Source organism: Ursus americanus, chromosome 23, assembly GCF_024610735.1.
Source record: "Ursus americanus isolate L20-20 chromosome 23, mUrsAme1.1.p, whole genome shotgun sequence".
Taxonomy (NCBI): Eukaryota; Metazoa; Chordata; class Mammalia; order Carnivora; family Ursidae; genus Ursus; species Ursus americanus.
The window spans coordinates 5568592-5582040 of record NC_142149.1 but is presented as its reverse complement, the minus strand read 5'-3'; the positions used below and the strand labels follow the sequence as shown (position 1 = coordinate 5582040).

At 47.6% G+C, this 13449-nt stretch overlaps 1 protein-coding gene across 1 annotated transcript; it reads right to left on the bottom strand.

Moving 5' to 3' along the window:
* Positions 1-8457: 8457 nt before the first annotated feature.
* H3-3B (H3.3 histone B) lies at positions 8458-10160 on the bottom strand. Its single transcript, XM_045814269.2, has 4 exons — positions 10028-10160; positions 9439-9576; positions 9161-9314; positions 8458-9066 (listed from the first exon to the last, which is right to left on the bottom strand). The coding sequence occupies exons 2-4, from the start codon at positions 9564-9566 to the stop codon at positions 8938-8940; spliced, it is 411 nt and encodes a 136-aa protein (XP_045670225.1). The 5' UTR covers positions 9567-9576; positions 10028-10160; the 3' UTR covers positions 8458-8937.
* Between the last annotated feature and the right edge of the window lie 3289 nt (positions 10161-13449).

Here is a 13449-nt window from a genome sequence, read left to right as displayed (position 1 = left end):
TACCCAGTAGGATGGCTAAAATAAAGGACACAATAACAAATGTTGGTGAGGAACGACATCTTCATACACCTGTTTTTTATTTTTTTTTTATTTTTATTTTTTTTTATTTTAATAATGATTTTTTATTATATTATGTTAGTCACCATACAGTACATCCCCGGTTTTCGATGTAAGGCTCGATGATTCATTAACACCTGTTTTTTAAAAACAGTTAAGCATTTCCACCAAATGCTAAACATAGAGTTTCCATATGACCCAGCAATTTCAGTCCTAAGTATATACGCAAGAGAATTGAAAACATAAGTCCACACAAAACTTGTACATTAATATTCATGGCAGCACTATCCGCATTAGCCAAAAAGGTGGTAAGAACCGGGGGCTCCCGGCCGGCTCAGCCAGCGGAGCGTGTGACTCTTGATCTCAGGGTCGAGAGTTGGAGCCTCATGTTGGGTGTAGAGATTACTAAAAAAAATAAACTTAAAAAAAAAAAGGTGGTAATAACCCAAAGAGATACATGGATCAATCAAGAGAATGTGGCAGGTCCATACAATGATTTTTACTCAGGCATAAAAAGAGTGAAGGCTGATCCACGGTACAATATCGTTGAGCCTTGAAAACATGGGAAACAGAGGAAGCTAGTCACAAAGGACCTCAAATTGAATGATTCCTTCTATACAAAACGTTCAGAGTAGGTGAATATCTTCAGAGGCAGAAAGGAGATTAGTGGCTGCTTAGGGCTGGCAGAAATGGAGGGGATAAAGTGTGATAGTCGCGGGTACTGAGTTCTCTTCGTGCCGAGGAGGATGCTTTTAAAATTGCCTGTGGTTGTACCTGTCTGTGAATACACCAAAACCACTGAATTTTATAGTTTGAATGGGTGAATTGTATGGTATGTGTAGTATATCTGAAAACTGTTTTTTAAAAACTTTGGGAGGGGCGCCTTGGTGGCTCAGTTGGTTAAGCGCCCCACTCTTGCTTTAGGCTCAGGTCATGATCTCAGGGCTGTGGGATCAAGCCCTGAGCCAGGCTCTGTGCTCAGCAGGGAGTCTGCTTGAGATTCTTTCCCTCTCCCTCTGCTCACCACCCTCCACCGCCCCACCCCGCTCCCGCTGGCACATGCACTCTCTCTGTCACTCTCTCTCTAAAAGAAATGAATTAAAAAAAAAAAAAGTTGGGAAATACGACGATTCCAGATTTCATCTAATGGCCTGCTCCTTTTTTTTTTTTTTTTTAAGATTTTATTTATTTATTTGACAGAGAGAGAGGCAGCAAGAGAGGGAACACAAGCAGGGGCAGTGGGAGAGGGAGAAGCAGGCTTTCCACTGAGCAGGGAGCCCGATGCGGGGCTCCATCCCAGGACCCTGGGACCATGACCTGAGCCGAAGGCAGACACAACAACTAAGCCACCCAGGTGCCCCATGGCCTGCTCCTTATAAGCACTTCTCAGTAAAGCATTTTTTATCATAGGCAAAACAAAGCAAGACAATGAGTGGCCCTTGGGGATGGTTGAAATGGGATTAAACTCACAAACCATGCCTTCCAATGGGCTCCCCTCCTGGAGAAGTGTGGGAGGAAGCAACCCCTTCTCTTTGAATCCTTTACCTAGCTGAGCTTTGACGTCTAACAGTCCTGAGCCCAAATCTCTGCCCGAATCTCTGACTATCTGTGTGATCTGAGATCTGTGTGATTTCAGGCAGGTGACTGGACCTCTCTGAGCCTCGGTCCCTCATCTGTAAAATGGGGCTAGTGATTACTGTTACAGAAGAACTGAATGAGCTAATCTTCAAAGAGGGCCCAGCCCAGCACGGGGCACTTAGTAAGCGCAGAATAAATGTTTGCTATTATTATCAGTCATCCATTAATTCAACAGACATCATTGGACTCTTCTGTGCAATTAGCCAGATACAAGATAAAAGATAAAAGGCTCTCGTGCTCTAGGTGAGAGGAAGACACAATCTGGCCCCCTCTGGCTAAGTGCTCTGCTGGAGGAGGAAAGAGCTAACTGAGTGAGGAGAGAGAGAAGGACTCCTAATCCCTGCGAGGCCCACATACCCTTTTTGTTTCCGTTGTTTCAATTTGACTGAAACACATCTATTTGCCCCATGTTCGTCCTTTGTATTGTTTTGGTTGTTCTGGAGAACCTGGCTTTGAGCGAGGGGCAGTGCTCCTGTTTGCTCACCGATGAACTCTGAAACATTGATTTTATTTGGAAGATGTGTTTACTCTCAGTTTTTGAATCCCATCTAGCATGTTACATGCAATATGTTCAGAAGGAAGTCTGCCTCTGACTTTTGACCCTCCTTCCCGTTTTCCTGGCCAGATGTGACAGGACTGGGGGAGAAGTGGCACCTTAATGGGGACACTGCATCCCAAGCCAAGGTCTGTCCTCTGCTCTGCTCGCTGAAAAACTCACCAGTATCAGCACAGCCAGAGCCAACTGTCACGCAGGACGGAGGCATCATGACAGAATGGGGAAATACTATCCAGTGATGGGAGCCCCAGTGTGCCAGCCAGAAGCGCGGTGGCCGAGGCGGGCCTGGAGGTTGCTGACACGCGTCTGTGCAGGCCGGAGTGAGACTCGGCTCCGGACTGAGGACAGGCACCGTAGAGACGCTCTTCTCTCCTGGAGTCCGTGTCTGTCTTCATCCCCCGTTCTTCACCCTTGGGTCCTCCCTGCTAGACCCAGTTTTTCTTCATGCGATTGAGGTCTCTGGGCTCCCAGCCGCTCTAGCCGCTCTGTTGCAATCACAGCCCGGTTCCCTGATGGGACTTGGGTCCACATCTCCCACGCTAATATCTACAGACATCGTCTCTGAAAATGCTTGCTCTCCGCAGATGGCCCACCCTCTCACTCATTCTGGGAGTTTCTTTTTGTGGTTGTTCCCAGGGGGTTGACCTATCTCCTGATTTGGACCCCCTTTGCCCTTCTGTAATATTGATGATAACAGCTTCTGTAATATTGGTAATACTAATACCGAGCTTGTGGTCAGCAGTACTGGTGGTTTACTACCCGGCTGTGTTCTGATTGGTCAGAGCCCTTGACTTCTGTTGTCAAATATTTTTAGTCACCAGGCTTTGCACAGATTTCATTAAATCCTTGCAAGCCTATTAGGTAGTAACTGTTTTTATTCCCATTTTACAGATAAGGAAGCACAGATGGGTAAAGAAACATCCAAATGAGAGAGCTGGGCCTTGAGGCTGAGCCTAGCTGCCCCTGAGCCTGTCCTCTCAGCCACCACCCTGTCCCCCGGAGCGTCCTGACCAGCTGCAGCTTCTGCATTCTAAGGGGCGAAGATATAAAGCTCAGACTGAAATAAGGGATTGGGGGGGCAGCTGCTGTCTCAGGCCACGGCAGCCCCAGTTTCAACACGGAACACTCCCGATTCGGAAGCCAGGCCAGGAACCAAAGCTCCTGGGAATTGGGCTGATTCTTTGCCACCCATGCCAGGAGCAGATCCAGCCAGCTGCGCTGTGGGGCTGCCAGGGCCATCCGGGTTGGTCAGCAAACACGCCCGGAGCCTCCGCTGTGTGCCAGGCATGGCTCCAAAGGCAGGCAAGCCTCAGGCTTGCCCTCAGAGCATCAGGAACTTCCTGTCCCTCTCTGGCCTCCGCTGCTCCTGCTAAGAGGGGCCAGCTTCAGGCCTTGTCTTTTTTTTTTTTTTTTTTTTTAATTTCTTTGACAGATCACAAACAGGGGAGTAGCAGGCAGAGGGAGAAGAAATACTCCCTGCTGAGCAAGAAGCCCGATGCGGGACTCGATCCCAGGGCCCTGGGATCGTAGCCTGAGCTGAAGGCAGACGCTTCACCAACTGAGCCACCCAGGTGGCTTTATTTGGTGTCCCCACCATGTCCTTGAAGTTCCCGCCCTCTAGATTGATGACCACCATGCCAATGGTCAGGGAGAAATCCAGACTCACAAGATGCAGGGACAGCTTAAGGCCACAGTCGTCTCTTCTTGCACCTGTCACTGAGCACTGCAGCTGGTCCAGGCCTCCAGGCCATAGGGCGTGGGCATGAGGACTGAGACCGGCCAAAGACACGGTGCCAGGGAGGGAGAGGGCTGCAGGCTGGAGCAAAACCCTCAGGCCCACAATACCTGGGCCTTGGACCCCAACCCATCCTATCCTCTCTGCTGATGCTCTTGGCTCAGTACTAGGCAGTGAGGAGCTTATGGGGAAAGGTCCTGAGGTCCAGCATGTCCAACAGAGAGGGTAGGAGGTGAGTGGGGGCTAATAGAGCCCGGGTATCACCTCCATGGGGACGTGCACGGTCCCTCACACACCCCTCAGCAAAAGGCCACCTAAAGCCCCCTAAGCTTGTGGCCCACCAGCCTCCCTCTCTAGAGCCTTCTTTGTCAGTAGTATTGCTGGTGTCTGGAGATGGGCTTCTCCTTTTTGCCCATCCTCCGTTCCACTGTGTGCATTCCAGACCTGCAGCTTTCTGAACGAGAGCTGGCAGCTGCTGGAGAGAAGACCCCAGACCCTGGCACCCTTTCCAAGTCATGGGTGACAATCTTACAGCCCCTTCGGGGACCACAGCCTTACCAAAGCCCTCCCTCTCCTTGCTTCCCCGGTACAGGGGGTGACTGCAGAACCCTTAAAGCTTCCTCCATGGGGAAGGGCGATGGTGAAGGAGGGGCTGGAGGAGGGGGGTCCTCTGCTCAGGGCAGAAGGCTAAGAAATGCTGCTCCTGGGTGTGCCTGAGCAACAGTCCCGGCCCCTGGCAGACACTGGGCATGACGCTCAGGCAAGGACACCAGAACAGGCAGGGGGCACATCACAGAGAAGTCCCATGACGCTGCTCGCAACAATGGTGATGTCTGGGCAGGATCCCTCACTGCCAGGGGCTGTTGCGCAATTAGCAGAGCCATGAACAGGCAACCCCAGGAGGGAGGACATCAGGCTCCAGACCCATATCACAGCACAGCCCTGTGTGTATAAACTCAAAGCTGTCCTAGCTGCACCCAGCTCGACCTACAGCCTTTCTCATTCCCCACACGTGCTGACAAAGGGGTGAGGGAGCCAAAAGGCCAGCCATCTGGCCCAAGAGGGCACTTTCAGCCTTCTCCCTGGGGGTGGTGTAGGATTTGGGTTAGCAGCCTGGGCAGGAGTTTGGTTCTTCCTTCCTTCCCCTAGCCTTGCCCTCCGGAAGGCAGCTGGAAGCCCAGCTGTTTGTGCTGAAGTTCCTGGCCAAAAGCCAGGCCCAGCTGGATGGACATCCCTGAGGAGTGTCCACAGGGGCAGGTGGGACCACCATTGGGCTGAAGGAAGAGGCTGTGGGCCCAGACAAGGCACAGCCAGCTCAGCTGTGTTCTTCTAGCAGTGCCTGGGCGGGTACTGAGGGACATGGGCTGTGATGGCCTCTGTGAGGGGACTGAGAAGTGCTCCCAACCCAAGGGATGGGGAGGTAAGGGTGGGGACCGGATGTGCAGGGTGGGGACTCCAGGCTCTTATGCCCAGTGGACCAGAGCACCACCAGTGAGACAACAGCTGCAGATGGGTGTGGTGAAAACTGCACACCTCGCCCTTCTCCGAGGCAGGGTAGGTTGGCCATGGGCCTGAGGCCTTGATCTCTGGCCCTCAGCAGTTGCTCCCAAACACAGGCCGGCCCCATCCTGCGGTAACTGAAGGGCAAGCCCGAGTTTCCCGCCAACCCAATAGCAGACAGCCAGCAGGACTGTCTACCCTCTACTACCCTACCTGGAAGTGATCCAGAGGGGCCTGCTTTCCAACTGCTGCACAGACCCTAGCCCCAGTGCCCACCAGGCAAGAGGCAGTGCTTGCAAGGAGCCAGTTAGGGGGAGCCCCACCCAGGGAAGACCACTGTTGGGAGACCGCTGCAGAATGACTGAGGAAGTGAGTGGGAAAGAGTAAATTTCCGGTCCAGCCAGTGGGCTCAGAGCTTGTCTCCTTACACTTGGAGACATCGGTCAGGCAGCAGAGGCCCCAAGGGGTCTGGGGCGGCCTGGCAAGGGGCATGGGGCGGCCCTTGCCTCTCCCAGAACTACTCTCCTTCCTTCTGGCGGTGTGATGCAGACCAATTCACTTTTTGTGTACAGGCAGATCTCTGGTAGTAAGCCGGGTTTGAAGTGCTTGCCTCCCCAGTTTTCTTTTATACCACCTTAAATTTTGTAAATAGGATGTAACTTCCATATGTTGTCTGAATCATCTAGTAGTCTACAAACTGACCAGTTAGGGATGAAACAGGGCTATTTTACCGACCCAATAACATGGGCCCATAGGCCTACACTTACATTAAGTGTAACTGCCTAGCAGGGGAGAGGGGGAGTGAAAGGGGACACAGGACAAACAAGTGTGGAGGGAGAGCAATGGGGGTCACCCTCACAAGGATGGACCTGGCTTGTGACCAGCAATTTCACAAACACCTTGGCTCTTCGGCTACCTTCTGAAGGGCACAGGCTAAGGGCTTCTGGACAAGGGCAACCAATGGTTTGGTTCAGAATCTCCTGGTAACCAGTCAGGATGCTGGCACTTCCAGCCCTCAACTAAACTGGTCTGGCCGAAACCAAGTCCGCCGACAGTCAAGAATGCACTATTAATACACAGGTCCAACAGGCATTGCCTGGCACTGTCCTAAGCAAATTGTGACACGTATCACCTTTCAGAATGGGGGTCTGCCTGTCATCACTAAATGCACTCCCCCCCACCCCCAGTGGGAGTCAGTCATAAGGCAACCTTCCAGGAATTTCCCAAATGTGAAATAGATGTTATCAATTCAAATGAAGACCATTAACAAGATAAAATAGTCTCAACTTCAAAAACTTTATTTTTGTCTCATCCATCAAGGGCACAGGATACCTTCATCAGCTCCAGCTTTTGCTTTTCTCCTTACAGATTCTGTTCCATCACCTAAACCCAGGGTTATCCTGTGTGGGCAGCTTCCTAGAACCAAAAGATATTTTTGCCTTCTGGGTTAAGTATGCTCAAAGTCTGGAAGCACAAGCTGCACTATTTAAAGCAGCAGATTCCCAGCTGCCCAATAAAATCCGCAAACCTCTACACCAGGATGTAGGGAAGATGTGCTGGAGGAGAAGGTTCACGTCTCACCCCACTTGGGTTATCACAAATAGTAAACTCAACAAACTGACATCACCATAGCGGAGTCTTGTCTACTTGTTCTCAGACACTGCCAGGTACTTCACAGTACCTTCTACCGTCCAGGATCACAATGTCCTTCAGAAGCATAATGTTGAGATCATCAGAACTGGGAAGCCACTGTTCCAGAGCTAGTTATGATGAACCTTCTAGAAAACCGGTTCGTTACATACCGGACTCCAACTCTGATGCCTCCCGAAAGCTTATTAAGTTGCCAAGAATCAAGTCTATCCTAGTTTGCCTCTCTCCCTAAGTCCCTTGAAATTTAAAACCAAACATTTTTTTTAAAAAAGGAGCTACTTTATTAGGACACAACTATCTATCGCTACCAGCTTCAACTACACAGAATGCTTGTTGTCTGATGACCAGTGGCTCTTGTGCCCATGTCTTGCTGACATCTAGATACTATGCATACAGTAGACCATCACTGGTCAAGAAAACTAGCTTTGTACTGAAAAAGCAGCTTAGACCAACAGAGTTCTGTACTTGTGGACTTGTGTTAAAATAACTTGTATAAAGAAATTCATAATTATTTTTGTGTATAAATGCTTCGTCTACTGAGCAAAAACAGGTATAAACTAAGCTCAAACTTCAGAATACAAAGAATCTAGATAACGGTTGTATTTAAGCTCTGTATATTCAATGTAGGTTTTTGACACTTAGTTGAATAAACAAAGTTTATTTGTAAATTTAGTCAACATACATAATTGACCTAAAGACTTCAAAAGGATAATTTTAAAAACCACTTGGAAGGCCATCTCTATAAAGTGATTTCCCCAGGACCATGTATCAGATGTAACCTAACTGGACACCATCTTAACTGGCAGAGGTTCAAGAAGCTGGAGTTGTGTGCCCCTCCCCCACAGCAAGTTTACTCTAAGGGTTATTATAATACAAACTCCACAAGGAAAAGAACTTCGGTATTGTTTCCTCTTGGTAGAGAAAAACTCAACCTAGTTATGAGACCAACCACAACACAAAGAAAAGCTGCACTAACTAGTTTAGAATATAACAGATGATGCTGGTGTGAATAACTTGTATTATAGTCTAGAGCCCTTATAAATAAAATCCCCCCATTAGTGTTGCATTAATCAGCTAGAGGGTTAGTTAACATGTGGTAGAATGAGGACTTATGCAAGGTATAATTTGCAAAGCATTTTACTATTATGAAAACAAGTGCAGTCTAGTTAGGAGAAAACCAACTGGACTTTAAATTACACACACCTTAATGACAAGACTCCCCACCACATGTGAATGTAAAACATTTAATTTAAAAATGTTGACACTACAATATATAAAATAGCTATTATAAATGCACATAGTGTATTCTATAGCTGCCAGGTTTACTTTTTTTTTTCTTAAGGAAACTGTAAGTTACACTGTGGTTAAGACTTGTATCTTCACCCTTGAAAAAGCCCACATTCTATCACAGTGATGTATGGTCAGACTTAACAGCCCCAATTGTTAAACACTTGGATCAAGTCATAACCAGTTTTATTGCAAAAGGACCCTGTACACATTTATCAATTCTAGTACCTTAATAGCTACCCAACAAGTCATTAACATACAGAAACATGCATCATGAGAAGCAAGAAATATCACCCATCCCTTCTGCATATTAGCAACTTGTCACTCCTGAGCAACAGTGCTCACATCACTGAGGTCTGTGAACAGTCACTTTTCGCATTCATCCTGAGTGAAAGATGGAATGACTTAAGTACAAATGCAACATATTATAAACAATTTCTTACAAAAAAAGTCACAAATTAAACCAAAGTATTTTACAGAATTTACTACAAAACACCATAAAAACTGCCTTCACTTAAGCTCTCTCTCCCCGTATCCGGCGAGCCAACTGGATGTCTTTGGGCATGATGGTGACTCTCTTAGCGTGGATGGCACACAGATTAGTATCTTCAAATAAACCCACCAGGTACGCTTCACTGGCCTCCTGTTGAGGACAAGAGCCACACTATTAAACTCTCTTCGAGAAGCAGAAGCCACGCACGAGCCCTCCGACCCTACTACCGCCGTGCTCGCCTTACCTGAAGCGCGCCAATGGCGGCGCTCTGAAACCTCAGATCGGTTTTGAAATCCTGGGCGATTTCCCTCACCAACCTCTGGAAAGGCAGCTTCCGGATCAGAAGCTCGGTGGATTTCTGGTAACGACGGATCTCCCGAAGCGCTACGGTCCCGGGCCTGCAGCGAGCAGGGGAGTGTAAGCGGACACCCGGGGACGGACAGCGACCGGGGCCAGCCCCAGGATGCGCTCCCGCACGGGCCAAGCGCCGCCCCGTCATTGTTTTCCTGCCGCCTCGCCTACCTGTAGCGATGAGGTTTTTTCACCCCACCGGTAGAAGGGGCGCTTTTCCGGGCGGCTTTAGTGGCCAGCTGTTTGCGGGGCGCTTTCCCACCCGTGGATTTACGGGCAGTCTGCTTGGTTCGGGCCATTTTCTTTTACCTAAGGAAGACAGCCGTGACTTCGGGGCCGCGGCGCTCGCCCCCCTGGGGTGGAGAGGGGGACGCGCTCGGCGCCCCTGCCCTCCCGCCTCTCCGCGGCGGCAGATGGCCCGGGGCCGCCGCCTCCTCCCCCTCCCCTAATGACTCAGGCTGCGAGGAGCTGCAGCAGCCTCCCCCGGGAGGGGGGGCGCGGGGAGGAGTCACTTCCCCTCCTCGACGGGCGGAGGCCCCGCTTGCCCGGAACCTGGCGTCGGGACCTCTGAATCACCACCGGGAAGGAGGCGGAGACGCGGTTCCGGAACGAAGCCCCAAGGGAAAACCTGCCGGGCCCACACTCGACGCCAGCGGCCCGAGCAGCCCGCACCAGCCAGCACTCCGCTCCCAACGGTTGCGGCCCGCGGCATCAACGGCCGACGGGACCTCGAACCACGAATAAACCCGCCAACGCTTACCCAATGCCGAAGTCTTAGACCGCTTCTTCGACCGCCGCGCCGCTCCTGCTGCCCAATGAAGAGCCGCAGTCGCCGAGCAAAGAAAAGAGGACCCTCCAACGAACGACCAAACCGCTCTGTGCTCCAAACCCCCCCTTTGCCTCCGGTTTTATACCCACGCTTCACGCTGCGTCTCTGCGTCATAGGGGCCTCATTTGCATACACCAACGACTTTTTCTATTGGCGGGAGCTTTCGCCGACGCGCTGACATCCCCGACACAAAGGCCGTGCTTCGGCCCTGCTCCCGGATTGGTGGGCATCTAGGCCGCTGATTGGCTGTTAAAGTGGCCTGATGATTGGATGAATGCAAAGAGGAATGGACGAATCAGAGGTTAGCACGAAGCGGCTCTTCTGATTGGATAAAATGAAGCTATGTTTGGATCCTTCCCTTGGTTCCAAAGCTCTACAATAGAAAGTCAATGCAAATGAATTGCATTGGTCTCTATCAGGACTTCAGGGTCGGGATGGGTAGGAAACTAACCAAATTCGCATCTCGCTAATAAAATGCAGGAGGAGAGGTTACTTCAAGGAATCTTGTAAATATTTTCCAATGTAAAATAAAATGTGTTCCCTGTGATTATTTACTTTAACATTTTGATAGTGATGTACACAGTGTAAAACAGAATTAGAATTCAGCAAATCATATTATACCACCAAGTATTTTATATACCACGCATATACATTTTAACCAAAAAACAATTCTTTCGTTTGGTGGTGTAGGTAGGGGTAAATAGTAGGCACAAAAAAATATGTCAATATATGATTTTATAAGCGCTGTTTTGTATGTTCTTAGGCTATCACAAAATACTTCGTGATTTCAATAGCTTAAAGAAGGAACCTACTAAGCAACATATTTTTTAATTATGTAATTCAACTGAATGAAATGACTACAGCCAAAATGGAAATAGTCCTAGGACAGCATTTGCATGTCCATGCAGAATAAACGAAAGAAAACTAAATTAAATATGTGCACTTGTATTTAATGGTATATTCTCATAGGTATTACTTCTAAGAAACACGACAAATGTATAAAATTGGTAATCCCTACCTTTGCCTAAGTAAACGTCTTTGATGGATTGTAATGTTAGTTCTCCTGATGATACAGGTATATAAAATACGAAAGCAGGGTAAAGTTTAAGACCAAACAAAACTCAGAAAATTGAAATAGAGCTTTGTGCATTTTATTCCATAGCTCCTACTCTGGGTTTACTGATTTTTTTCCCACTGAATATTTTAAATGATCAAAACAAAAAAGTAGCAAAACTATGTACACATAGATTTCAACTCAAATAATTATTATACATAAATACAAATACCTCAAAAATTTACTTGTGACATCGAGGTCTGCTCTCAGTATCAATAGTGAGGGGAAAATGGCACAATATGAAAAAGCTGCTATGGTAAAAATGTCTTTGACTTAATCTTTGGTATCAAATTCCTCTCATTCCAGCCCTCTCAATCTTAACAGGCACAATTTGTATTTAATTATCACATACCTAAACTTTTACGTGATAATTTGGTCAACTTTGATTTCTGCCTTCTGCCCAAAGTTTTCAGTAGGGGAGAAATTAAGTTTTCTGTTTCATTCATGCGATGCTGAGAAACCAAGATGGAGGTACTTGCCCTGTCCTCAGAACCTGAGTAAAGCTAAGAATCAGGGCACTGGTTAGATCCCACACAAAAGGCTCTCAAATGTTCTGGGATGTAGCCAGAAAAATACCCTGTTAATATTTTTTTTGACTGCCCAAATAGCCTGGAGAAGGAATGGGTTCCTAAGTTAACAACTCCTTTGTGTTCCAAGGATTTTCTAAAAGATCCAGAATCCTGTCTGTCCCAAGCCTCCAGAGGACAGACACTCCAGTTTTTTCTTTTTGCAGTTTGGCTAATTACTAGAGGAGAACTCATTGCTCCAGCAGAAACTAGGTATAGATTTACATTTATCCACTTAAAGGACGATTAGTGCGAATAGTTTGTCCTTCTTACTCGGCAGTCAGGCAGGTTTTTCTTTTTCCTAAATTGGGAAAGGAGAAGAAAAGCAACACAGGAAATGGGAAAGAACTAAAAATGTTTATACAATCAAAACAATGTAGAATGTTATATAGTCTACTGTCCTAGTTCCTTTTCTGCCATGGGCTTGCTGAGTAACTCTGTGCAAGTTAGTTCTCTGAGTTTCGGTTTCCTCTTTTGTAAATTAAACAGTTTGGATGATATCATCTCCCAATTTTACCAGTACACACTCATTCTGAAGCTTACGGTATAGGCTTATTTAAAGCCTAGTGCTATGGACTATATTTCTTCATTCAAATCACACTCAGGTATTTTGGGAATAACATATAAACCAATTACTTGGATTTAATAACAGGGTTAAAGCAATAAACTACAACTTTTATTTGTCCTTTTGGAATTTTTCATCTTCACACGCCCCTAGTGGCTAAACAATTGATTTGGCCTGTTTAGGAAATACCAGTTTCTCAACTTTGTAGGCTGACAATTTGGCTTCTGATGTGAAGTTACTCGGAACTAAATAAAGTAAGAGTCATTCTTAAACATTAACAATTTTCCATTCACCCCACCTTCCCTCACCCCTAAGGTTATTGGGAACGTTTCTCTTTAATGTGACAATCATTAGTTAACCTATCTAATCAAATATAAATCAGTCTTAAAAAACAATGGATTTAAATAGATTCATTATAAAAAACAAAGTTAAATGACAAATGTTGTATCTATGAAGAACTTTGTAAAGGGGGAATTGACTGGACAAAAGCCACAGAGTGAAGAACGTCGCCCGATTTGTGGGAAGCGGGGTCGGAAAACACAGAAAAGCTGACGTCCAGCGCAGGAAACTGCAGTGGATTATAAATTGCACCCCCTACTCAAACCCAGGCTCTGCCTCTGGACACTACGCGACGCCTCTCAGCACCCCTGCAACTTGCCAGTGTACCTGAGACTATTCTAGACGGAGATTAAATCGTCCTTGGCCCCTAATGTACTGGAAACAAGTTGGTCAGGCCAGGTGTCGAGTTGGGAAGGGACCCAAGACGTGGAGTTCCAGGTTTCAGGGTTGGTAAAGGTTTACAGAGCGCCTCAGCAAAGACGCGGGAACAGAGTTTTGGGTCGCGTAGCTCTACTTAGCAAAGATCTCTCAAGCTGACTTCTAGTAGGCAGACTTTCCTTCATGCCTCCCCAGTTAGCCTGGCCGCAGGAATGAAGAGGATGTTGGCGGACTGCAGGTCCGCAGCACAAAGGCCCAGAGCTACGAACGGACAACACAGACTTTGAAGCACTGCTGGGGCCAGCATCAGCACTGAACCGAAGCTCTACTGTCTGGTGGCGAGATAAATATTACACTGTTGGTGGTGAAATTACACTTGGACTGTTTCACA